This window comes from Ursus americanus, chromosome 12 (assembly GCF_024610735.1).
Source record: "Ursus americanus isolate L20-20 chromosome 12, mUrsAme1.1.p, whole genome shotgun sequence".
Classification (NCBI taxonomy): domain Eukaryota; kingdom Metazoa; phylum Chordata; class Mammalia; order Carnivora; family Ursidae; genus Ursus; species Ursus americanus.
The window spans coordinates 10304640-10331995 of NC_142138.1; the positions used below are offsets into that span (position 1 = coordinate 10304640).

Genomic DNA, 27356 nt, shown 5'->3' on the forward strand with positions numbered 1-27356 from the left:
ATAATTGATATTGTATATTGTAAATAAAGTAGATCTTATATCCTACAACCTTGCTGAACTTTTTTTTTTTTTTTTAGTTCTGATAGGGTTTTTTTTGTCAATTCCTTGGCATTTTCTTTCTTTCTTTTTTTTTTTTAAGATTTTTTTTGAGAGAGAGTGAAGGAGTGTGAGTGAGAGAGATTGCAGGAGTGGTGGGGCAGAGGGAGAGGGAGAAGCAGGCTCCCCACTGAGCAGGGAATGCGATCTGGGGCTCCATCGCAGGACCTGAGCTGAAGTCACATGCTAAACCGACTGAGCCACCCAGGCACTCCTATATCTTTGAAATATAATTTTTAATGGCTGCCATTAAAAATGTCACATGTATAATATAATGTGGTTAAGAGTTGTGCTCCTGAGTCAGTTTTTAATTTGAAGCTGCACTTTATCACTGACTATGTGCAGAATGTTGAGAAAGATGTTACTTTTCTGAGCCAGTTTTCAATTAAAACTTTAAAAATGAGAGTGCCTGGGTGGCACAATTGGTTGGCTGTCTGCCTTCAGCTCAGGTCATGGTCCCAGAGTCCTGGGATCAAGCCCCGCATTGGGCTCCCTTCTTGGTGGCAAGCCTGCTTCTCCCTCTCCCAGTTCCCCTGCTTGTGCTCTTTCTCTGTCAAATAAATAAGTAAAATCTTAAAAAAAAAAAACACAAACATTTAAACATGAAGATAATGCTTGACCACTTTTTAAAAATAGGGGCGAAGGAATAAATAAAATAATGGATAATTCATGTAAGATACTCAGCACAGTCATAAAGAAAGCACCTAATGGTTGATAGCTACTATAATTATATTTTAATTATATTATTATTACTGGGGACATTTACAGTGTTAATTTCTTTTTTTTTTTTTTTTTTAAAGATTTTATTTATTTATTTGACAGAGAGAGACAGCTAGCGAGAGAGGAAACACAAGCAGGGGGAGTGGGAGAGGAAGAAGCAGGCTCACAGCAGAGGAGCCTGATGTGGGGCTCGATCCCAGAACGCCGGGATCACGCCCTGAGCCGAAGGCAGATGCTTAACCGCTGTGCCACCCAGGCGCCCCTACAGTGTTAATTTCTATAGTTAAAACCCTTACACTTAAATCTTTGTGCTTATTTGATTAGTTCTTTATTCCTCAGACTGGAATAACTGGGTTAACCTTTTTCTATTTTGAGGATGTTAATGCTTATAGCAAAATCTTTTACCCAGATAAATTCATCATATTGAAATTATCAGATTGGGATGGGGATTTTGTGGAAGATCAAATTTGAGAGTAAATTTGGTTTAGATTTTGGGAGGAGTCAGGGATCAGTCTAACAATCTAAGAATTTTATTTTTTGTCTTCAGGTCCATGAAAGTCCATGGAAGGTTTGAGCAGGGGAGGGTCATGGGTAGTAATTTAGGAAAATTAATCTGCTATACCTCTGAGGTCTTCCCTGACTGATTAGGGCACCCTGTTATACTTACGTACTACCCAGTATGTCCTCTAATATAGTATGTAATGTACTTTATGTAAATACTTGTTTGAACATTTCTCTTCTTGAGAACATGGGTCACCTATTGTATTCCCATTGCCTAACACAGTATCTAACATATGGTAGACACTGAGTAAAAATACTTGTTGAATACTTTGTTTTCTGCTTTTCTGGAAACTAACTTGTTGGCTTTTGTGTTCCTTTTATGTTTTTTCCTGGGCTCCAAGGAGGAAGCATCTCCCTATTCCTTACTTGATATCTGCTTGAATTTCCTGACTACTCACCTTGAGAAGTTCTGTTCAGCAAGACAAGATGGAACATTGTGTCTGCAGGAACCTGGAGTATTCCCACAGGAGGTGGCTGATCGACTGCTTCAGACCATGGCTTTTCATGGTAAAAAAAAATAAGCAGAGGAAATAAGAATTATGTGCTGTTAATTGGCATTGGATTTTGAAATGCTGCTGTGGCCATTTAATTATTTTCTTAGAAAAGGCCAGATGAGTCTGATTCCAGGAAAAGGAATTCATTAATTTTTGCCTATCCTGCTACTTACTATGTAATTTGGAATAAGCATTTTTCTTTTCTAATTTAGGAAAATTGCTTTTTTTCTTTCTTTTTCTTCTTCTTCTTCTTTTTTTTTTTCTTTTCTCATGGCAAAAATAACTTATCTTTCAAAATACCCATTTAGAAGTTTGCTGGAATAATATACCTTACATCGTCATTTGGCAGTGGGAAAAATAAATAAATACTATTATGGAAAAGCAAGTTTTTGTTTTTGACCTTTGAATTGGGAAAGCATAGCTAATTTAGTACTTCTGTTTTCAAAAACAAATTCTGTTTATGTAGAGGATTTTTGATTTTTCTGCTTAAGTTTTAAGTTGAAATAGATAATGCCTTTTTTATTTCTGGTTTATAAACTCTTTGAAGTAGGAAATATAATTTGTCCACAACTATAAAATAGAATGAAAATGTGGCAATAATAGTAACTGTCATTTACTGATTGTCTGTTATGTGCCAGGCATTTTATGTTTTCCTTGAATTTTCTCAAAAACCCTATAAAATAACCATTATTATCCCATCTGTATATATACAGATAAGGAAACTGATTCAGAGAAGTAACTTGTCACAAGGTCATAATGCTAGTAAATGGTAGACTCCTAATTCAAATGAATGTCTGATTTCAAATCTGTGCTGTTTTCACTGCCACACAATCTTCCCGCATCCACATTAGAGATATCCCTGTTCCTAGATGCCGGATCATGCTGTACACTTTTGCTGTGCCTTTATACATATATATATATAAAGTATGAATCCAGATAATGCATTCCAAGGAAGGGTGGAAGATATAAGGATATAATTGAGGGATTTTAGAATAATTTTGGAAAGAAGACATTCGTACACCTTGGTTTTCACTAAGTTGCTCAAGTCTGTAGCCTCTTTGAATTCAGCCTGCCAAAAGAACTGGGTTATATCAATAGGTACTATATATGATAAAGTTAAAGGTCCCTTCCAAAGCTGCACAACAATTTAAGAGATTATGCTAGTGCTTTCATTTCTTTCTGGTCTCAATCTAATGATTATGCTTAACATATTCAATTTAAATATATATACCTATAACTAATCTTGTAAACCAAAAGAATAAATGTTAACTAAAGTCTTAACTTTGCCAGATTCTTTTTGAAATGTAACTACTGATAGCTAATAACAGCAGCTGACATTTATTGAATACTTGTTATTATATACAAGCATTGTGGCAAATGGTTTATATGGGTAAAATAATGGAAGTAGTTTTTAAGTAAGTGTAACTAAATAATTATCCTCCAGAGTAGTGTCATCAGAATGTGTTTTCTACCTCTTCTTTTCAAGCTGCCTTCAGATGAAGAAACTGAGAGTCAGAGAAGTAACTTGCTGTCCCCATTTGTATTACCCCACTCTTCCTGCCTCATTCACCAAAAAGTGTTCTGAATTAATCTCTTTGCAAAAGAGACAAGAATAGATAGTACTTACCTGAAACTAATATAACATTGTATGTCAGCTATACTTCAGTAGTAAAAATGAAAATTAAAAAAGCAATCTGTGGGGGTGCCTGGGTGGCTCAGTCATTAGGCGTCTGCCTTTGGCGGGCATGATCCCGGTGTTGTGGGATCGAGCCCCACATCAGGCTCCTCTGCTTGGAGCCTGCTTCTTCCTCTCCCACTCCTCCTGCTTGTGTTCCCTCTCTCGCTGGCTGTCTTTCTGTCAAATAAATAAATAAAATCTTAAAAAGAAAAAAAAAAGAGCTAGGAATCAGAATAAGATTTTTGCCATCTAATGATAATGCCTCTGTGTTATATTGTGTACCTCATCTAAATTGATATACCTTGACATGTTCAGCCTTCTGTTTTGGGATTAAATTGAAAAGAGTAATGCCTTTTGGGGAAAAAAAAAAGTAATACCTTTTGAAACATTGTGGATTGCATCCTTGAACAGTCAGCTAGACTTTCTAGGTGACTGAGAGCTTATATTCTCTGAGTAGTACCCCGCTTCTCTGGAGGTCACATTGCTGGTAATCTCAGCTGTCTGTAGCCTAAACCAGAAAGAAACAAAAAATGCTTTGGGACAAAATCCTTGCATTTAGACTTCTATACTTCAGTCCTTGAAAGAAGCCCTTTGGGGTGCCGGGGTGACTCAGTCGGTTAAGGGTCTGCCTTCGGCTCAGGTCATGATCTCGGGGTCCTGGGATCAATCCCCACATCTGGCTCCCTGCTCAGCAGGGAGTCTGCTTCTCCCTCTCCCTATGCTCCCTGCTCATGCTTTATCTCTGTCTTGCTCTCTCTCTCTCAAGTTAATTAAAAAAAAGAAGCTGCAGCAGCCCTTGAGGAACCCTCATTTAGAGCATATTCTTAAATGGGAGTACTGAGACAGGGTAGGAGGATCCTAAGCTCACCTTGTGCCACAGATACATCTAGATAACACCCACATCAGTGTAGATAACCTACAGCATATTCTTAAATGTACATGCTTCTAATTACCTTGGTTCTTTAACCATAACAAATTAAGAATTAATAATCTGAAGGGGACAGGCTGCTGACTAACAACCCAAGTGGATAGTATGACAGTAAAGGAAGATTTAGCTTAAATACATTGTAGCAAGGACAATTACTGGTCATGGAAAAAAGATAGGTGATTCCTCAGTATGTTTATTTTTGAAAGAAGGGGAAGATAATCTAGAAAGATTTCCTTCAGATATAGTAATGACATTTGTGTAGTGCTTTTAGTTTGCAAAATGATTTTTATATATATTGCCTTATTTAATCTTTACAGAAGTCCCTGTGAGGGAAATGTAATTATTCACTACCTAACATAGTGCCTGTCACACAACAGATAAAGAATCTTATCTTTTACAGATAAGGAGCCTTCCTTTTACAGATAAGGAATCTTAGACTTGTGTAATAATTTGTATAGTGTCAAATAGCAAAAAAATGTTGGAACCAGGATTTAAACATAGGACTGATTTCTAGATCTCATGCTCCTTTTAAAATTCTTTGCCCTTTTAATTCTATTACTCTTAAATGTAGAAACTTAAACTTAGTTACTAGAAAATTTTACTTAATGTAGATTGACCCAGAGAGGCCAGGAGTGACCTATTTTACTACATGTATTTGTATGATATCAAAATTTGAAAGCAAATTTTGTAATGCACTATGATAGTCACTATAAGGTTAAAATCAGTCTTAATTAACTGAAGAGTCTGAAGTTTCATCTGTAAAAGACAAAACTAACATTAAAAAATATGTGTAAATAAGGGTGCCGGGGTGTCTGCCTTTGGCTCAGGTCATGATCCCAGGGTCCTGGGATCCAGTCCCACGTCAGGCTCCCTGTTCAGCAGTGAGTCTGCTTCTCCCTCTCCCTGCTGCTCCCCCTGCTTGTGCGCTCTCTCTCTCTCTCTTTGTCAAATAAATAAATAAAATCTTTTTAAAAAATTCGTAAATATATTTTGTGGTGTAAACAGGAAAACATTGATCCTAACTCAGGATCTGTTTCCATTTTTGGTTTGTATAAGGGTCCTTAGCAGAAGATCCTTAATGTATGTGTGAAAGGCGTTACTACTGGGTTCAGAAGAGGCTCAATAGAAGTAAAATGTGTGGGAAGGAAGATCCAGAGAAGAAAATTATTAAACACCTGTTGTGTGTCAGGCACTATGTTAGGTACTGAGTGTACAATATTGAACACAGAAATCTTGCTCTCATGGATCATATAATTCAGTGGGACTTTCTTAATTGTAGTTAAGGAGCAAACAAACATATATGGAATTATAACGTGATCAGTTCTCTGAGGGAAAAAGAACACAGTTCTCTCATGGAGAATAGAAAGAGAAGGCATCTAGTTTAGATCGCATGGTCAGAGACAGCTTCTCTGGGGAGGCAGTAACTAGGCTGAGATCTGCATTGTGAAGAGGCAAGTCAGTATGAAAAATGGGGCCTCTCAGCACTGCCCAGAAGTTGGGTATTTTCCTGATCAGCTACTCAGTGCTCAACAATTGTTTCAGATGTTCTTTGCTCTTCTCATACTTTCTACCATTTACTCTAAGCAAGAAAATTGAAGTCATCAGATGGAATTCCCTTAACTCCATGTCAGCACGCCTTCAGTTTTCCTCAGAGTGATCTTTTTTTTTTTTTAAATTAAACTTGGTTTTATGTATCTGTTCGTTTGTTTTTAAAGGTTTTTTTTTTTTTTTTTTAAAGTAGGCTCCATGCCCAGCATGAAGCCCCGTGCGGGGCTTGAACTCACGACCCTGAGATCAAGACCCGAGCTGAGATCAGAGTTGGACTCTTAACCAGTGAGCCACTGGTTAAGATTTTATCCATCCATGTGTGAGAGAGAGAGAGAGAGATAGAGAGAGCAAGAGTGGGGAGAAGAGGGAGAAGCAGGCTTCCCAATGAGCAGGGAGCCTGACACAGGGCTGCATCCCAGGACCCTGGGATCATGACCTGAGCTGAAGGCAGACCCTTAACCAACTGAGCCACCCAGGCGCCCCAAGATCTTTTTTTTAAGCAATCTCCAAACCCAACCTGGGGCCTGAACTCATGAACCAGAGATCAAGAGCTGCATGCTCCACTCTCTGAACCAGCCATGCACCCCAAGATTTTAATTTTAAGTAATCTCCATACCCAGCGTGGGACTGGAACTTAAAACCCCGAGATGAAGAGTCGCCAGGTGCCTCCAAAGGTTTTTTGTTTGTTTCAAGTAATCTCTGTGCCCAACATGGGGCTCAAACTCATGACCTCATGATCAGAAGTCACATGCCTACCAACTGAGTCAGGCAGGTGTCCTACTAAACTTTGTATTTTTAGATAATTGTTGATTCACATGGAGTTGTAATAAATAATTTAGGTGAGGTCCTCTTTCTCCAGTGATAGTGTCTTATAAAACCACAGTACAGGGGCGCCTGGGTGGCTCAGTTGTTAAGTGTCTGCCTTTGGCTCAGGGCATGCCCGGCGTTATGGGATCGAGCCCCGCATCAGGCTCCTGGCTCCTCTGGGAGGCCTGCTTCTTCCTCTCCCACTCCCCCTGCTTGTGTTCCCTATCTCACTGGCTGTCTCTCTCTCCGTCAAATAAATAAATAAAATCTTAAAAAAAAAACAAAAACCACAGTACAGCCAGGATGTTGACATTGATATGGTCAAGATTTCCATCTCCACAAAGATCCTTTGTGTTGTCTTTTTATAGCCACATTCACTTCTCTCCTGCCCCTTCCCCCTCCATAATCCCTGGTAAATATTTTTGTAATTTTGCCATTTGAAGAATATTACATAAATGGAATCATTCAGTATGTAACCTTTTGGGATTGGCCTTTTTGACTCCATATAATTCTGAGGAGATTCATCCAGATTGTTGTGTTTATCAGTCCAGTCTTTTTTATTGCTGCGTAGTCCATGTTTCAGAGTACATCAGTTTATATAAACATTCATCCACTGAAGGACATCTGCATTTCCAGTTTTTAGCTATTATGAATGTAATATATTATGAATATTATACTGCTGTAATCACACATTTGCAGGTTTTGTGTGAACATATGTCTTCGTTTCTCTGGGATAAATTCCCAGGAATGCTATTGCAGGGTTGTATGGTAGTTGCATGTTTAGGTTTTAAGAAATTGCCAAACTGTTTTCCACAGTCACAGTCCCATTTTATATCTCTATCAGCAGTATATGACTGATCCAGTTTCTCCACAAACTTGCCAGCATTTGCTGTTATTACTGTTTTTTGAGTCATTCTGATAGGTAGCTATTATTTCTTCAAGTATTTTTTCAGTCTTGCCCTCTTTCTCTTCTTCTGGGACTTCAGTGACACAAATAGCTCTGTTCAGGTTTTGTGGGGGGGGGTTTTGTTTTGTTTTTTGGGTTTTTTGGGTCTATTTTTCTTTCCTGTTATGTAGATTTGGGTAATTTCTTTTGTTTTATCTTTTAGTTCACTGATTCTGTTGTTCCTTCCATTCTGTTGTTGAGCCCAACCATTATTTTGTTTTTCAGTTCTAAGATTTCCATTTGGTTCTTTTTTTTTTTTTTTTTTTAATTTTATTTATTTACTTGAGAGAGAGAGAGAGCATGAGTGGGGGTGGGGAAGGGGCAGAGGGAAGGGGACAGGCAGACTTACTGCTGAGCAGGGAGCCCGATGCAGGGCTCAATCCCAGGACCCCAAGACCATGACCTGAGCTGAAAGCATACACTTAACCGACTGAGCCACCCAGAAGCCCCATTCGGTTCTTTATATTTTCTATTTCTTTGCCGAGGCTTTCTATTTTTCATTTCTTTTGAGCATGTTTGTAATTGCTCACATGCATTTTTTATGATGGCTTCTTTAAAATCTGTCAGATCATTTTAACATTTCTGTTATCTCAGTGTTGACATCTATAGATTGTCTTTTTTTCATTTTGAGATCTTACTGGTCCTTGGTACGACAAATAATTTTTTTTTTTTAAAGATTTTATTTATTTATTTTGACAGAGAGAGTCAGCCAGTGAGAGAGGGAACACAAGCAGGGGGAGTGGGAGAGGAAGAAGCAGGCTCCCAGCGGAGGAGCCCGATGTGGGACTCGATCTGGGAACGCCAGGATCACGCCCTGAGCCGAAGGCAACCGCCTAACGACTGCGCTACCCAGGCGCCCCACGACAAATAATTTTTGATTGAAATCTGGACATTTAGGGTATTACGAAACTTTCCTGTTTTAGTTTGTGTCTCTGACACCACTCCAGCAGGGGGAAGGTAGAGGCACTGCCTTGTTATTGCCAGATTGGGGTAAATGTTCTGGTTTCCACTTGACTTTTGATGACACCCAAGACATGGGGTTTCTCATTACTGTTATGCAGGGGATGGCATTCTGGTTCCCCACTAGGATTCTACTGATATTTCCCTAGCTGAGAAGGGTGTGAGTATCTCATTTTTTTCCCCAGTTGGTCTCTACTGACATCATGTTGGGGTGAGGTGGCCTCATTACTCTTGGGCAGTAGTGAAAGTCTTGACTCTTCATCGGGCTTTGTTCGAGACCACCATAGTGAGGAGGAGGAGCACCTCATTACTGCCAGATGAATGTGAAGTCCAGGCTCCCCACATGGTATCCATTGCCATCACAGGGGAAACAGTGGTTCTTACCACCCAATGGGGATGAAAGTCCTGACTCCCTACTCAGCCTTCTCTAATACCTCCCTGTGGGAGATTGGAGCAACTACTTTGCTAGCAGGGGTAAAAGTCCAGGCTCCCTTCTTGGGATTTACTGGTGCGGGGGAGGGTGGGACCACAGTCTTTTCTGTGGTGTTCGGCTGAAGTGAAGTAGTTCTTGTCTCAAAGTTTTCTGTCTTGCTAAACTGCTTTCTTCCTGGTTCTTTAGCTAGAATGAGCATATTTTGGGGGAGCTTTTTTTTTCTTTTTTTTTTTTAGTCTCTGCTTGTCAGCATTTCTGGGTTACCAACTTCTCTAACTTTAAGTCTGGGATATATGGAGCAAGAAAAAAAACTCAGGAACCTCATCACATCATTTTTTGGGTCCCTACCTGATCTGCTTTTCTTCTCTTTATCTTTCAGCTTTATCTAACCCCAACTTAACTTCCCGCCTCATTTCTTGCCTCTCCCCACTTGCATGCTTAAATCTCTGGGATAGCACCATGTTCTCAGTCATATCTGGGTCTTTACTAATAATGTTCTTCCCCTCTTTATCAGGGAAACATCTTATAGCTCTACGAGTTCTTATGTTCAAGCAATGTAGAACTACTTGCCATTTTCTAACCGTGTGTTGTGCTTTTATATCTCTGAGGCCTTTTGGAGGGGGGATATTTTTAAATTGAGATAAAATTGACATATAACATATTAGTTTCAGGGTGTACATGATTTGATGTATGTATGCTAAGGCTTTGTTTATGCTATTTATTCTTGCTTTAATACCCCTCACCTTTCTCCATCCTTGAATTTTTCCTTCATCTTTGAAGGACTTACTTAAAGATCACCTCTTTTGTTGAGTCTTTCTAGACCTTCAGGAATGATGGGTTGCTTCTTTTTCTTTGTTTCCATGGTACTTTGTACTTAACTCTGCTATACCATAGTTCTCATTTTGGTACATTGTTGAGACTTTTACTCCATGGAAGTTTGAATTCTTTGAGTATGGGAGCATATCTTAATTTTCTTTGTATACACATTTGGTAGTGTTTGACATATAGTAATTGTTTAGTAACTGTTCAGTGGCTGGAAACATACCACAAAACTTACTCCCCTGAAATAGAATTCAGGTAGTTTAAAGGACTATCTCTAGAACCGCACTGCCCAATAGAAATATAACATAAGCCACAAATGTGAGGCACATATGTAATTTTATTTTATATTTTTTAAAGATTTTATTTATTTATTTGACAGAGGGAGAGAGACAGCACAAGCAGGGGGAGCAGGAGAGGGAGAAGCAGGCCCCACACTGAGCAGGGAGCTGGGTGTAGGGCTCGATCCCAGAACCCTGGGATCATGACCTGAGCTGAAGGCAGATGCTTAACTGACTGAGCCACCCAGGCACCCCCACATATATAATTTTTAACTTACTAGTGGCCACAGTTTAAAAGTAGGAACAGGTGAGGGGCGCCTGGGTGGCTCAGTCGTTAAGCGTCTGCCTTCAGCTCAGGGCGTGATCCCAGCGTTCTGGGATCGAGCCCCAAGTAGGGCTCCTCCTCTAGGAGCCTGCTTCTTCCTCTCCCACTCCCCCTGCTTGTGTTCCCTCTCTCGTTGGCTATCTCTCTGTCTGTCAAATAAATAAGTAAAATCTTTAAAAAAAATAAAAAAATTAAAAATAAATAAAAGTAGAAACAGGTGAAACTAATTCATAATTTTATTCAACCCAATATATCCAAAATACCATTTTAACGTGTAGTCAATATGAAAGTTATTAATGAGATATTTTACATTTTTTTTGTACTAAATCTTCAAAATCTGATGTATATTTTATACTTACAGCATACCTCAGTTTGGACTATCTGCATTTCGAGTGTTCAATAGCTGTGTGGGCTAGTGGCTACTGGCTTGGACAGTATAGCTCCAGAATAATGGAGCTCTTAATATATAGTCATTTTTGTCCACTGTGACAGTTTTTCTTGATTTTGACTCTTTACCCATGAGTAAGTCTGCAAAATCCACTAGAAAGCGGTGTTCCCTTAAAAAAACAAACAAACAAAAAACTTTAGTTGTAATATTAGGGTGACCGGCTGGCAGCCCAGGCTGTATCTTTAGTATGAGTCTACTGAGTGCCACTTAGAGTTCTCCCCTTGACTCCAGGTTATTTATTTACCTGGTCCCAACTGTCGACTCACCCTAGACTGTTCTTAGGCTATCTTTTATTGGCATGGCTGTTACTTTCACAGGAAATGTTTAATTGATAGGTGATATGGTTGAGATTGATGTGGTTCCAAAGCATCATATACTTCTGGCACTATTAATTGCTAGTCAGGTAGATCTCTAAGGGACTTTAAGAGGTTACTGTATCTACTTTATTTGGATTTATCTGACAGAAAGGGACTATAACCTTTAGATCCTTTTAATAAGATTTCAGATCTAGCCAGTGGTTTAATGAATTGTAGATAAGCATGTGCTAAATATATGTGTGTATATATGTGTTTGTGTGTATAATAACGTATATAGTGAAATTAAAGGATAGACTAGTAATGTATTGGAAACAAATTAATTCCCCAGATTCAATAGCTTAACATAAAGTTTGTTTATACCTCACTCATGCTACATAAATGCTGCAAGTCCATGGAGGTTTCTGTTCCATGGTCACTCTTGGATCCAAGCTGATAGAGGCTCCACTCTCGGAAATCCATACTGTCTGGAACTTGGAAGACTCCTCATTTGTCATAACAGGAAAAGATAGCATAGGAAATCATACACTGGCTCTCAGGTGCTTCAGTCTACAGGCCATTGGTTAGAACTAAGCACATGGCCCCATCTAACTCCAAGGATGGGTTGGGAAATGCAGCTGTCTGTATGTCCAGGAAGGCAAGTAGAACCAGATGTTAGTGAATATCTGTAATATCTACCACAGTCACTTGCTAGCTCTGTGATCTTGGAAAGCGACTTTTCTCAGCCCTAGTTTACTCATCTATAAGTTGTAATAATAATATTCTTACCTCATGGAATTGTTACGTATATTAAATGAAATATTGTTACATGGGTGTGCTTTGGAAATGTAAAGTATGCTGGAAATTTTAGCTATTCTTTAATTATTTTTTGAAATTAAAGTGCTGCTTGTTTTTTTCCAGGTCTACTGAATGATGGAACTGTAGGTATCTTCAGGGGCAACCAGATGCGCTTAAAGCGTGCTTGCATTCGCAAAGCCAAGATCTCTGCTGTTGCTTTCCGGAAAGCCTTCTGCCATCACAAGTTAGTGGAACTTGATGCTACAGGTGTGAATGCAGACATCACGATTACAGACATCATCAGTGGGCTTGGCAGTAACAAATGGATCCAGCAGAATCTCCAGTGCTTAGTGCTGAACTCATTAACTCTCTCCCTTGAAGATCCTTATGAGCGGTGCTTCAGCCGGCTTTCCGGCCTTCGAGCATTAAGCATCACCAATGTTCTCTTTTACAATGAAGACCTGGCTGAAGTTGCTTCATTGCCAAGATTAGAGAGCCTGGATATTTCTAACACCTCAATCACAGACATCACAGCTTTGCTGGCCTGCAAAGACCGACTCAAGTCTCTAACCATGCACCACTTAAAATGTTTAAAAATGACAACTACGCAGATACTGGATGTTGTTCGGGAACTAAAATATCTGAATCATCTTGATATTTCAGATGATAAACAGTTTACATCAGACATAGCTCTTCGCTTACTAGAACAAAAGGACATTCTACCCAACCTTGTCTCCCTAGATGTTTCTGGGAGAAAGCATGTGACAGATAAAGCTGTTGAAGCCTTTATACAGCAACGGCCCAGCATGCAGTTTGTAGGTTTGCTGGCCACTGATGCAGGTTACTCTGAATTCCTCACCGGTGAAGGACATTTGAAGGTTAGACTTTAAAAATGTATTATTTTGTCAGGCTGACAATTATCATGTATTATTTTGTCTTAGCCGTGTAAGGCTCCATTAAGATGAATGTCTAACAATATATGGAACATGTCTGTGAAAGACGGCATTGTATAACGGAAAGGCCTTGCTTTAGAGTCAGAGTCCCAATTAAAATCCTAGCTTGCATGCTTCAGACCCAAGATATGATGTAACTCTTTGGGTTTCCACTTCTTTATTTATAAAACAGATATTCTCTCTAACAGAATTCTTCTAAAGTTAATAATTGTATATGTAAAGTGCAAGTCACATAGTAGGCCTTGGATAAATGATAGTTCTCATGATGGTAATATTTAGATATTTTGAACCACTGTAACATACCATTTCTAATTGGTCATTTTAAAAAACTGAATTGATATCCATTGGGAAGTCAAGTTCTCCAAGGAGATGTTTACTGTAGAAATGGTGTAATTTTGCTTTTCTTAAGGTTTTTCATGCCTAATGGTTTAAATTAATCTGCTTGGTACTTGGGATTCAAAGATGAAAAAGATATCGGATCTGTCTCCAAGGAGCTTAGTCTTGGTGATGATACAATCATAAATAACGATAAAGCCAAAGATCAGTGTCATCACTATAGGAGAGTAGAAGAAATTTCTCCCAGCTGGAGAATTTGGGGCTTGGTAGAAAAGATGGTCTCTGAGTCAGACCTTGAAGAATAGAATTGTGACAAGTTTAAGGAAAACCAATATTTTCCTAATATACACTGTATCCTCTAGATGCCTTATATTGATAAGTATTAACCCCATTTTAAAGATGAGAAACATAGACTCAGAAATTATATGATTTACAGTTAGTTAGAACCAGCATTTGGATTTACATCTAATTCCAGAGCCCCATTTTTTCCCCCTACTACCTACACTACTTAAGCAGAAGCACCCTTTGATCCTACCTGGAGCAGAGTCAGGGATGGCTTGGAAGTGGATATTGTTACCCAAAAGGCAAGGTATCTTTTTTGAGTAATCATGACAGACTTGAAAAAGGAGAAGAAAAGGTTAGTTGTAAGTATCTTAAAAACATCTCAATTCTTAGGTTATTTGTAAATTTAGACCTTAAAAAATAGAATGTAGAAAGTGATTTTCAGTTACTCTTTTTTATTCATTCAGTATTTTATCAAGTGCATGTATGCACTGGGCACTATGCTGGGCATGGGGATTTGATGGTGAGGCCAAACAGGCATGATTGTGCCCTCATGGAGCTTGTAATTTAGTGAGGGAGTCAAGCAATCAAATACTGTATGTCAATAGTGTGTGTGTACTTTAAATATACACACACACATACATTTAAATATATATATCACATATATATTTATGTATATTATATAGACATACTGGTATACATGTTTTAAACTATATTGTGCTAAAATCTAGAAGATATGCAATATTATATATGAGAATGTTTAACAGAGAGACTTTTTTTTTTTTTTAAGATTTTATTTATTTGACAGAGACAGTAAGAGAGGGAACACAAGCAAGGGGAGTGGGAGAGGGAGAAGCAGGCTTCCCGCTGAGCAGGGAGTCCAGTGTGGGGCTTGATCCCAGGACCCTGGCATCATGACCTGACCCGAAGGCAGACTGAGCCACCCAGGCACCCCTCACAGAGAGACTTGACTTAATTTAAATCTTCTCTAAAGAATTAATGAATGAGTGGAGATCTTAAGGGTGAGTAGCTTGGTAGAGAACATTGCAGGCAGAGAGAAAAATATATGCAAAATATGTGTGGTAAGAAGGAGTGTGGTACATCCAAGGAACTGAAAGAAAGGCCACTGTGGCTAGAGCTCAACAGTAGAAAGTCACAGAGCAATGAGATGAGGCTGGAAAAGTAGGCACCAGGGCCAGACTTGGAAAGGTCACATAAGCCATGTGCAGAGCAACAAGAAATGTGAGGATCTTACTTAACAACTTGTTATGGAACAAGACAGATTTTTAGCACAGGGCTTGTTGATGAAGGAAATATAAAAATGTAAATTACTATTGTAATGTTACTTAACTGCCTAACAAATTGGTCTGATAGTAAAGAGTTCTAAAAATTAAAAGGGGAAGAAATCCCTGGGTGCTGGGAGTTGAGGGAGAATTTCCCAGAAGAGGTGAGCTAGACCTTCATCCCAAAGGATGAAAGGAATGTGTCCCTGGTGTATTAAGCCAAATAATATTCTCAAGGCAAAGATACTATAATAGGTATGATCCCAGAGCAGTACAGTTTTTGCTGATTTCTTCTTATAACCAACAGACCCTCCAGTGAATTAGCCTAAGTTATAAAATTGAGGCTAGTAGGACATCTGTATTCCACAGTACCTCTGTGAAATAAGTTTGATTTCACAAATGGAGCCGTTATTACTTTGAAATCTTGACCATATGAAACACCTACTTTACTTGGTATCATTTTCTAGTTTCCTCCTCTGTAAACATTAAAGTAGTGATTCTCAACCTGAACTTCAATTAAAATCACCTGGAGTGTAGTTATGTGAAATGATGGATATGTTAACCAACCTTATCATGGTAATCTTTTCCCAATATATACATGTTTCAGATCATCATGTGTACACCTTTAACTTACACAATGACATATGTCAATTATATCTTGATAAAGCTGGGGGAACTATTTATTTATTTTTAAAATATTTTATTTTTAGGTAATCTATATATTCAACGTGGGGCTCAAACTCATGACCCCAAGATCAAGAGTCACATGCTCTAGGGGCACCTGGGTGGCTTAGTAGGTTAAGCCTCCGACTCTTGATTTCAGCTCAGGTCATGATCTCTGGATTGTGGGATCGAGCCTTACGTGGGGCTCTCCACTGGGCATGAAGCCTGCTTGGGATTCTCTCTCTACCCCTCCCCCCTTCTGTCCCTCCCCCCCAAAAAAGAGTCACATGCTCTACCAACTGAGCCAGCCACACACCCCCATAAAAATTTTTTTTAATTAAAAGAAACCACTTGTGGAGCTTGAACAATTAAATCAGAACCACAGGGAGGTAGGACTCAGGCAGACATAAGTATTTTATAAAGCTCCTTAGCACTGATTGCAATATTCAGCCAAAGTTGAGAATCATTGTTTTAAAGTAATTTTTTTTTAAAAAAAGAGATCATTGTGGGGTACCTTACTGGCTCAGTTGGAAGACCATGCTACTCTTGATCTTGGGGTGTGAGGTCAAGCCCCATGTAAGGTATAGAGATTACTCAAAACACAAACTTAAAAAGAGATCATTGGAACTTTCCCCTTTGTTCAACTATATACAAAAATTGATGTTCCTTTTAAATTATTTAACCACTGATTTGAGAACTGAAAAATAATAAGTCATGTTAAGGGAGGAGAGCTGAGATTGCCACATCTCCTTTTTAAAAATTGTCCAGTTTAGCACAGTTGTTGAAAAACTTGTCTGAAATGATTGTCTTCGTATTGTGATGCTTTGAGTTAGTTGAGGGGGCACATGGGTGGCACAGTTAAGCATCTGACTCTTGGTTTTGGCTCAGGTCGTGATCTCAGGGTTGTGAGATCACCCCCGCCCCCAACCTCCATGTCGGGTTCTGCGGTCAGTACAGAGGCTGCTTAGGTTTCTCTTTCCCTCTCCCTCTGTGCACCCCACCCCAAAATCCAAATAAATAAATAAATAACTCTTTAAAAACAATAAATTAGTTGAGGTTGACTTTTTGGCTTTACATGCCTTGGTTTTTTTAAGCCACACAAAGGAATGCAAGAAGTAGAGACACTGTGACTACCCACTCAGTATTCCTTATAAGGCATAATATGATACTCTGAATGGGTGGTTATAAGGACAAGCGGTTTGTTTTTTGCACTTTCATGTGTATTACTTAGTTCAATCTCTTGACTCTATGAGAGAGGTATTATTGTCCTCAGTGAGAGGGAATGACTTTAAGGGTGACAACCAGCCGATATTGGAGTCTGCCTTTGTATCGTGGACTATTTGATTCCAAAGCATGTGTCCTTTCCACTACATCTCATTGTCTTTGTTTGAGAATCTTAGTTCTTTACTTAGTTCTTTACTTTCCCCTTAATTTCAGAAGGTTTTCTTACCATAGAATTTCTGTCATTGTTTCCCCATCCATCAATTTTCTGAACCTTCCATTTTCCCACAACTAGGGTTCGTTGGCTATCTCATTCCCAGACTGGGGGGTTATCTACTAAGCTGTGGTTCCCAGTTCCTAGAATCACTAGAAATGTGCTAGAAATATTAGTTCTCATTTTTACTTAGCTTCCTAGCTATCACCCTTGTCTTTTTTTCAAACTTTTCTGACTGCCATGCTTAATTTCCTTTATTGGTTCTTCCTCATTTCCCAGGTCTCTAAATATTGGAGGTTTCCATTTCTTGGTCCTTAGATCTATATGCTAGACTTCTCCCTTGAACTAAGACTCCTATACTGAACTGCAGTAATCAATACCCAGTGAAGATCCATGTAAGATTTTAGGCAGAAGAGTTGATCCATTTCAAAAAACATTTACTAAGAACTTTTTAAAGACATCTGAGTTAGTGCCCCTGCTCTCAAGGAATTCTGGTCTAGTAGAGAGGAGACAGATAAATTTAAAAATCGATTTAGGGGCGCCTGGGTGGCACAGCGGTTAAGCGTCTGCCTTCGGCTCAGGGTGTGTTCCCGACATCACGGGATCGAGTCCCACATCAGGCTCCTCCGCTATGAGCCTGCTTCTTCCTCTCCCACTCCCCCTGCTTGTGTTCCCTCTCTCGCTGGCTGTCTCTATCTCTGTCAAATAAATAAATAAAATCTTAAAAAAAAAATAAAAAAATAAAAATTGATTTAATGTAGTGTGAGAGGTGCTTTAATAGAGTTATATACAGAATGCTATAAGAAAATTTTTCCTTAGAATATAAATTTTAGTTTTATTCAGTGTATTAAATATTAACAAGGCTTAATTTAGTGGTTATGGACATTTTCTGTTTTATTTATTTTTTAGAAGATTTTATTTATTTATTTGACAGAGAGAGAGCGCAGGCACGAGCAGGCAGAGCAGCAGGCAGAGGAAGAGGGAGAAGCAGGCTCCCCACTAAGCAGGGAGCCCGATGCAGGGCTGCATCCCAGGACCCTGGGATCATGACCTGAGCTGAAGGTAGACACTTAACTGACTGAGCTACCCAGGTGCCCCTCTGTTTTATTTTTTTAATTTTTTAAAGATTTTATTTATTTGAGAGAAAGAGAGAAAGAATAGGGGGAAGGGACAGAAGGAGAGGGAGAGAGAGTCTTAAGCAGACTCCGCACTCAACATGAAGCCTGACACAGGGCTTGATCTCATGACCCTGAGATCATGACGTAAACAGAAACCATGAGTTGGACTCTTAACTGACTGGGCCACCCAGGCGCCCCATCTCTGTTTTAAATTGTTTGCAGAAACTGGTACATACAGGTACTTGTTTTCTTTATCATCTAGCGTATGAAATTGGTTGAATTGAAGATGCCAGTAGCTTGAGGAGTCAGACTACTTGACTCGAGGATTTATCACTGGCTATTGATCACTGAATAAAACATACATGCAATGAAATTCGTTTAGAATATTTAACATTCTAGTAACAAAAGTTCTTTAATTTTACATTCAAAGATAACATGAGGCTATATTTCATATAGATATTATAAAACAGTTGAATCAACCAAATATGGGTAAATGAAGTCTTAACTGAGATCATTGGGTTTTGTTTTGTTTTGTTTTTAAGATTTTATTTATTTATTTGACAGAGATAGAGACAGCCAGCGAGAGAGGGAACACAAGCAGGGGGAGTGGGAGAGGAAGAAGCAGGCTCCTACCGGAGGAGCCTGATGTGGGGCTCGATCCCATAGCACCGGGATCACGCCCTGAGCCGAAGGCAGATGCTTAACGACTGAGCCACCCAGGCGCCCCTTAACTCAGATCATTGTTAAACATTTTCCCTCTTACAATCTTTCTTACTTCACATAGTATTTCAATGTCTTTACAAATGTAAGAAAATCTAAGAAAAAGTTCAGGATAATTAAAAAAGAACTGAACACTTGGAAAATTTTTATTATTCAATAACCACTTATATATGTGAATACATAATCAAGACCAATATGTATGTATGTATATTTCATGTAGTTTTTTTTTAAAGATTTTATTTATTTGTATTAGAGTGAGAGCAGGTGGAGGAGCAGAGGGGGAGGGAAGGGGAAAGACTCTCAAGACTCTCTGCTGAGCAAGGAGCCCCCCATGGGACTCAGTCTCACAACCCTGAGATCATGACCTGAGCTGAAACCAAGAGTCAGATGCTTGACTGACTGAGCCACCCAGGCACCCCTACTTCACATAGTTTAAAAAGCATTTGTAAATAAACTTCCATTGTTCTGCCCTCAGGGAGAAAAGGTGCTTTGCAGTCCAAGTGACAGCTATTGTTTTTCTCACAACAGGCAGCACCCACTTAATGTGATGTGTGAACATAAGAGTAACTGTCATCTAGTCTCGGTTGTGGGGTGTCTGCCTGAGGGCACAGCATTTCAGGGTTGGCTTCCCTGAGCACAGAGTTGTCTTCATAGTAGATGGACAGACCTGGTCCTTGGACAGCCGTACAGCCAGCACTACCTTTGCCCCACTCAGCTCCTGGAGCTGTTACAAGTGTGGCGTGTGTTTGCTGTTTGAGTGAGGAGAAACACAAGAATGGTCACAGGTTGTTTAAAAATACATATTTATTTTTAAAAAAGAAACTTCCATTGTTATTTCTACAGTCTTACAAATGCTTACTTAATACGTGCTCTTGTGTCTGTTGGCACACATCTGTACTGAGTCTGAGTCTTCCGATTTAAAGAGGCTATTTAAAGAGACTATATCTCTCTGAATGTCAGGTTGGGGTTTTTTTTTGGCTTTTTTTTTTTTTTAACCTTCTTATAAATAAGATAGATGCCAAGATCATAAACAACAAATGTGTAGCTTAAGAAATTCAGGGGTACCTGGGTGGCTCAGTCAGTTGGGCTTCTTCCTTTCGCTCGGGTCGTGGTCCCAGGGTCCTAGGATCGAGCCCTGCATCAGTCTCCCTGCTCAGCAAGGAGCCTGCTTCTCCCTCTCTCTCTGCTGCTGCCCCTGCTTGGGCTCATGCATTCTCTCTCTCTCCCCTGTAGATAGATAGATAGATAGATAGATAGATGATAGATAGATAGATAGATAGATAGAAAGAGAAAGAAAGAAAGAAAGGAAGAAGTGCAAATAGGGAGATAAGGGAGTGCCTGGATGGCCTAGTTGGTTAAATACCTGACTTGATTTCTGCTCAGGTTATGATCTCAGGGTTGTGAGATGAGTCCCTTGTCACGCTCTGTGCGGGTGTGGAGCCTGCTTAAGACTGTCTCTTCCTCTCCCTCTGTTCCCCCCCCCCTTGAAAAAAGAAATGCAAATAAAGCAAACACACTTGAGGCCATTGCTCAGGTTAGTAGACGGAACTTTCAGCTACCCCGAAATTCTTCCATGTGCCCCATCTAGATCACTGCTCTCTCCTTCTCCACAAAAGTAACCTCTGTTCTGTCTTTAATAATAATAATCATGTCCTTATTTTTTAAATAGTTTTATGACCCATCTCTTTATCTCTAGGCATTTAGTTAATCTTGCTCATTTTTCAAAATTGTATGTCTTTTGAGGAATGCCTGGGTGGCTTAGTCGGTTAAGCGTCTGCCTTCAGCTCAGGTCGTGATCCCAGGGTCCTGGGATCAAGTCCCACATTAGGCTCCTTGCTCAGCAGGGAGCCTGCTTCTCCCTCTGCCTGCCACTCCCCCTGCTTGTGCTCGCTCTTTCTCTCTCTCTCCCTTCCTCCCTCTCTCTCTCCCACCCTGACAAATAAAATCTTAAAAAAAAAAATTTAAAAAACAAAAAAAAAATTATATGTCTTTTTACAGATTCCCTCTTCGTTCCTTTCTTTTCCTTAAAATTTGTCCAGTAAAGGATCCAGCCTCTTTGACTTGTAGACTTTGTCTCAGTCTGGATATTCTTTTTTATTATTCTTCTTTATTTTTTTAAGAAATCTCTACACCCATTGTGGAGCTTGAACTTACAACCCCAAGATCAAGAGTCACATGCTCTACCAACTGAGCCAGCCAGGGGCCCCTGGATATTCCTGATTGTATTTCATTGTGCATATTTCTGTGTCTGTATTCTCTGCAAATTAGTAGCTAGATGTGGAGGATTAATCAGACTCATGTTTGATCCCTTTGGCAGGACTCTTGGGTATTGTGCTCTTTCACTAAGGAAGTGCATAATATATGGTTGTTTTTTTCTGTGACGTTAGTGGTTGTTGACACTAGTTTCATTAATTCACTGGGGATCAGTAGTAATATTCTAATAATTTATTTTTCACTTTTTTAGTTGGATTACTTTTATAAAAAGTCACTTCCCATTATAAACATTTGGTTACTCAATACTGTGTGAACCACAGTTAAAGATAAATGTGTGAATCTATATAAATGGGACATTCCTTAGACCTAATTTTGAGTAGAATCTATTTATTTATTTATTTATTTAGTTAGTTAGTTAGTTAGTTAGTTAGTTTTTAAGTAAATACTACACCCAGGGGCGCCTGAGTGGATCAATTGTTAAGCGTCTGCCTTGTCCCAGAGTCCTGGGATTAAGCCTCGCATGGGGCTTCGGGCTCAACAGGGAGTCTGCTTCTCCCTCACCCTCTACCTCTCCACCCCCCTCATGTGCATGCTCTCTCTCTCAAATAAATAAATAAAATTAAAAAAAAAAAAGTAAACACTACACCCAATGTGGGGCTTAAACTCATAACCAACTGAGCCAGCCAGGCGCCCCTGAACAGAATTTCTTGATGCTGAATGGGAGCTAGATAAATCTGGGAGAATTAATTAACACAGTTATTTGATGAATACTTATTGAGCACTTATTCTTTTTTTTTTTTTTTTAAGATTTTATTTATTTATTTGACAGAGAGAGAGACAGCCAGCGAGAGAGGGAACACAAGCAGGGGGAGTGGGAGAGGAAGAAGCAGGCTCATAACGGAGGAGCCTGATGTGGGACTTGATCCCAGAACGCTGGGATCACGCCCTGAGCTGAAGGCAGACGCTTAACCGCTGTGCCACCCCGGCGCCCCATATTGAGCACTTATTCTGAGCCACACATAATGCTAATTATTGGGGTACAGTGATGAATGGGTCAGTTGAGTGGGAGGATTATGATAATGGTTATGAAGGGGATGTTTCAGAGGGACCTGTTTTAGATTAGTGGGTCAGGGAAGGCCTCTCCAAAGAAGTGTCATTTAACTTGAATTGGGAAGGATGAGTAAAAATTAGTCAAAGAGAGCAAGATTTCAGTCAGAGAGGATATTATATATAATGGCCTTTTGCTGGGAAAGAGCTTGGCTTATTGAAAGATCAGGGAAAAAAGTAGCTTTAACATGAATTAAAGGGAATTTGGAGTTACCTTAAAAGACGGATAAGAGACTAATCACGTGGTAAGACTTTATAAATAGTGTTAAATATCTTGAGATTTACTTTAGGTGCAGTATAGAAAATGTTACCCATAGGCTTATAGTAGGGTAAGCCTATCCCACATACATCTCTTCAGCATATATACACCTTCATAGGATGACTATTCTGGGGGGGTTGGAAAGCAATCATTCGCATTTGTTTCAAAACTGACATGGATATCCTAGATGCCATCTCTACAAGTGATCTTTGGCTAGAGAAAGCTAGAGGGTTGAAGAAATCCTAAAAGCTAATCTTATGGCTATGTTCAAAGGTGTCCGGAGAAGCCAATGAAACTCAGATTGCAGAAGCATTGAAGCGGTACAGTGAACGGGCATTCTTTGTCCGGGAAGCTCTATTTCACCTTTTTAGCCTGACTCATGTGATGGAAAAAACAAAGCCAGAAATTTTAAAGGTAAGAATAAGACACTGGATATGAAAATTTTCAAATTATCTCCCTGGATACAGATGATGGCTTTGTGAAGAAAATTGGTAAAAATTTGCATTTAGTCTTTGATTTTTGTTGTTGGTGCCGGTGGTAATGGGATTGATGATGTACGATTTCAGTTGTTAGCCATAAATGAAAAAGAGAGAAGATAGTTGCATAGTGTTATTGAAGTTTTCTAGTGGTCTCAGTAAGCAGTATAAATGCCTCCCACTTCATATTTAACTACCTAAAACCAGTGACCAGAGTGATATTTTTTTCACCATCTACAGTAGAAAATGAAAGTATGTGACTGGAGTCACAACGCTGCATTGTATTGCTTCCATATACACTTTTTAAAGAAATATAATATTGGAATTCCATAAGGCACCTTCCTGTGCCACTTTTAAACCATCTATGCTTTCATAATTAATTTATGGTATTTCCCAATTAAAATCTTTTAACCAAGACAGCTTTTGAAGGGCAAGAAAGGAAGATTCTTAATTTTTGTTGATTGCTTAGGGCCGTATTTATCAGATTGTGGTCCTTTGTCCACCAGAAGTCTGGAATATTATTTATTTTTAAAGCACATTTGTGAACCCCGCTCTAGGAAATTTAGATTCAGTAGGGCTGGATGAGGTACAAGAATCTGCATTTTAATAATCCCCCAAGATAATCCTAATACACATTTGAAACCAATGAGTGTAGGACTATATTATATTTGATGCCTCATTTAGTGGGCACAGCAATCCCAATAAATAAGTTTTATCTTTTATTTTACAGATTGTGTAACTCAAGGTCTGTGAGGTTAAGTAGCAATAAGTTAGTGGCAGAGCCAGAAATGACTTAACCACCCTGTTATCTTAAATTTTGAGGATGCGGTGCTTTGATAGGAACCAATAACATTTCAATCACTCTGATGTTATCCCCAATACCAGTCACCCCTCCATATTTACCAGAGGATATTGGCACTTGGTATATGAATTATCTTGTTTTGGGTTTGGTTACTATGAACCTGAGCAACAAAGGACCTCTAGTCCTGATCTGAAATATTTACTCATTTATTCATTCAGAGAATGGTACAGAGAAACATGAAAGTATATAGAAAATTCTTTTGGGGGATTTAGTTGCAAAGGAGAACAAAGGAAAAAGATGGTAGTTGGCTGAGGAACTGGGTGTTTTGTTTTTTTTTTCTTTTTTAAGATGAGAGGAAAAAATAGCTTTTTTGTATGCTGATATGAATGATCCAGTGTAGAATAAAAAGTTGATATAGAAGAACAGCTGAAGCAATGTCCTTGAGTAGACAAGAAGCAAAAGATGTAGCATGTAAGTGGAGGGATTACCTTCCGAGAGGAACCCAAAAAGATCATTTATGGTAATAGGAAAGCAGCATATGCATGTTTATGTACTGGTAAGGGGGATACATGTGGTAGTGAGAATCTTAAGTTCTTTTCTGAATGTTTCAATTTTCTCATGTAATTAGAAGCAAGGTTCTTTAGCTGATAGTGAGGATTGGGAGGATTTGTTGGGATTTGAGGTGAGAGGAAAAAATGAGAAATAGTTATCTAGGCCAGAGGGAAGCAAATGGATTTCATTGTACTATAACCTTAGTAGTGTTCTCAAGAAACTGAATGTTGGTATTTGAAAGTGAAAAGTTTGCCACTGGTTTACTCTAAAGTCAGTAAGAATTTATTTAGTGCTTAGCATGTAACAGGCACTGTACTAGGTCTGGGAAATACAAAGATGAGTTATCTGAATAGAAAAGATTCATTAGCCCTATAGAAAAATCCCTGGACATGAACAACTTGATACCTTCTTGGGCCAGGTGGGCAGGAACTACGTGTTGATAAGTGACTGCTATGCCCTAAGCTCTTTGCACATGAGGATAAAAAAGAAACCTAAGACATCTTGGAAGTTGTTATAGATCAACAAAGTAATGTTGCTATGTTAAGAGGACTTGTATTAATAATGTGAGTAAAGAGAATTAATTTTTTTCCAGCTTGTGGTTACTGGGATGAGAAACCACCCTATGAATTTGCCAGTACAACTTGCTGCAAGCGCCTGTGTGTTTAACTTAACTAAACAGGATCTTGCTGCAGGAATGCCTGTCCGACTCCTGGCCGATGTGACCCATTTGCTGCTCAAAGCCATGGAACATTTTCCTAATCACCAGCAGGTAAGCATGCGGGAATTCCTATTCAAATAGCCCTTTTAGTGTCCCCTATCCATCTCTTACCTCCATAGAGTTCAGTTTAGTAGACCAAGGCTGGAAATTCAAATGCCTTTGCAGGCTGTAAAGTAATAAATTTATGGTATGATTGAGTGTAGGAAAACAGAGAAGTAGAAAACTAAAGAGTACATTCCCTGCATAAAAGTATTTAAATCCAAATGTTGAGGGAAATCGTGCAAACCATAAAAAACTCATTTTCCACCTCAGTCTTGACTTTGTGATGATTTCAGCAAATAGCCATAGCACATCTGTTCTGGGCCAGGCACTATCAAGTACTGGCGTACAGAAATGAATAAGACGTGGGTTTTCTACTTCTAGCCATATGGTAGGCTACATAACCTGTCCTATCCTCAGGATGAAAACTGAAAATATAAAAATTATATTTTTAATTCTTAAAACTTAGCAGCCAGTTGGCAAGCTAATAAAAAATACTCAAAAGCCAAAAACCAAGTAAAAATGGCAATACAGGGGTGCCTGGATGGCTCAGTCGGTTAAGAATCTGCCTTTGGCTCAGGTCATGATCCCGGAGTCCAGGGATGGAGCCCCACGTCGGGCTCTCTGCTTGGCGGGGAGTCTACTTCTCACTCTCCCTCTACCCCTCCCCCTGTTGGTGCTTGCTGTCTCTCTCTCTCTCTCTCTCTCAAATAAATAAAATCTTTTAAAAAAATGGCAATCCAGATTGGTGATTGGAACATTAAAGCAAGCTTCCCTCATTAAGGGTAGCTGCCAAATTGGATGAGCTTTGACCTTTGTTTTTTTGTGTTTTTTTTTTTTTTAAGATTTATTTGTTTTAGAAAGAGAGAGCAAGCATGTGTGCATACAAGTGTGGGGAGAGGGAGAGAATCCTCAAGCAGACAACCGCCGAGAGTAGAGCCTGTTGCGGGGCTCAATCCCAGGACCCTGAGATCTTGACCTGAGCTGAAATCAAGAGCTGGCCACTTAACCTGCTGAGCCACCTACGGGCCCCTAGGCTTTGGTTTTTATGGCCTCTGGAAGCCAGGTGGATAGAGAACAAAGCCGAACCCACCCAGAAGGGAGGGTGATTAGCTGATATTAATTGTATTTATTATCCTATCTTATCTAACAGAAAAGACAAAGAATATGCACAAGTAAACTCACATGGGTCCAGTGGAAGTCAGTCTTTCAACAATAGGGAGGTAGAACAAAAGTTGTAAGAAATCATTGGTGTTTCATCAGAGATCTTCCTTTTTTTATAGAGGCTACACCTAGTTTAACAAAGCAATATTTTATTCAGGAATTTTTTTCTCCCTTTGGTTCTTTAGTTACAGAAGAATTGCCTCCTTTCACTTTGCAGTGACCGGATACTTCAAGATGTTCCATTCAACAGGCAAGTGTTAGTCCTAGAACTTAAAATGGGCCAAAATGGAATTTTAGAATTCTGTCTTGGGCCATTTCTTACCGGTTGGCATATCCTTGGAGTATAGTTAATCTAGCGGATGGGATTCTGCACTACCTTATAGAATGCTAACTCTACTTTCTTTAATTTAGTGCTTTGACATTCGTGTTAACAGATTGGCCCCTGTTTTCATAGCCCTTTGCTTAAAAATTTATATTATGGGGATGCCTGGGTGGCTCAGTGGGTTGAGCGTTTGGCTCAGGTCATGATTCCAGGGTTCTGGGATCGAGCCTCACGTCGAGCTGTCTGCTTGGTGGGAGCCTGCTTCTCCCTCTCTCTGCAGCTCCCCCTGCTTGTACTCTCTCTGTGTCAAATAAATAAATAAAATCTTTTTAAAAATTTATATTATGGTTTTTAGAATATCCATACGATATTGTAGGCCGAAGAAACTGAGGCATATAGATTCAGTGTCTTGCTCATGGTTTTGTGTCTAGTAACTGCAAAATTAGAAAGTCTCAAGTCTTCTAGTTCTAGGTCCAGTGTTCTTTTCTCTGTATCATACCTCTTATTATTGTTATTTAATACTGAATTATGGAAGAAACTTTTTAAATAGAGGTTAAGGGAGGTTATGTAGCTGGATTCAAGTAACTATAAAGTGTTCTTCCCTTGTTTTCTAAGATGTGATTTGAGAGCTAAAAAGGATTTTTTGTCATCTTACTATTTTAAATATATTTTTTAATGATGGTATTGAAAAAGAAAATATACTTACGATTTAATGAAAAGTATATTTCTTAAGCAGCAGTTTTACTGTGATTTATTTGGGTAACAGTACACTGTTATC

The 27356-nt window shown here is 39.1% G+C and overlaps 1 protein-coding gene across 2 annotated transcripts in view; it reads left to right on the forward strand.

Moving 5' to 3' along the window:
- Positions 1 to 27356, forward strand: part of ZYG11B (zyg-11 family member B, cell cycle regulator) — an 85697-nt gene that overhangs the window by 21646 nt on the left and 36695 nt on the right. For both annotated transcript variants that reach the window (XM_087865884.1, XM_045799518.2), the window contains 5 exons: positions 1719 to 1884; positions 12259 to 13013; positions 22779 to 22919; positions 24928 to 25104; positions 26442 to 26506. In XM_087865884.1, coding sequence (XP_087722010.1) covers positions 1719 to 1884; positions 12259 to 13013; positions 22779 to 22919; positions 24928 to 25104; positions 26442 to 26506 — 1304 coding nt within the window. The remainder of the gene's footprint in view (positions 1 to 1718; positions 1885 to 12258; positions 13014 to 22778; positions 22920 to 24927; positions 25105 to 26441; positions 26507 to 27356) is intronic.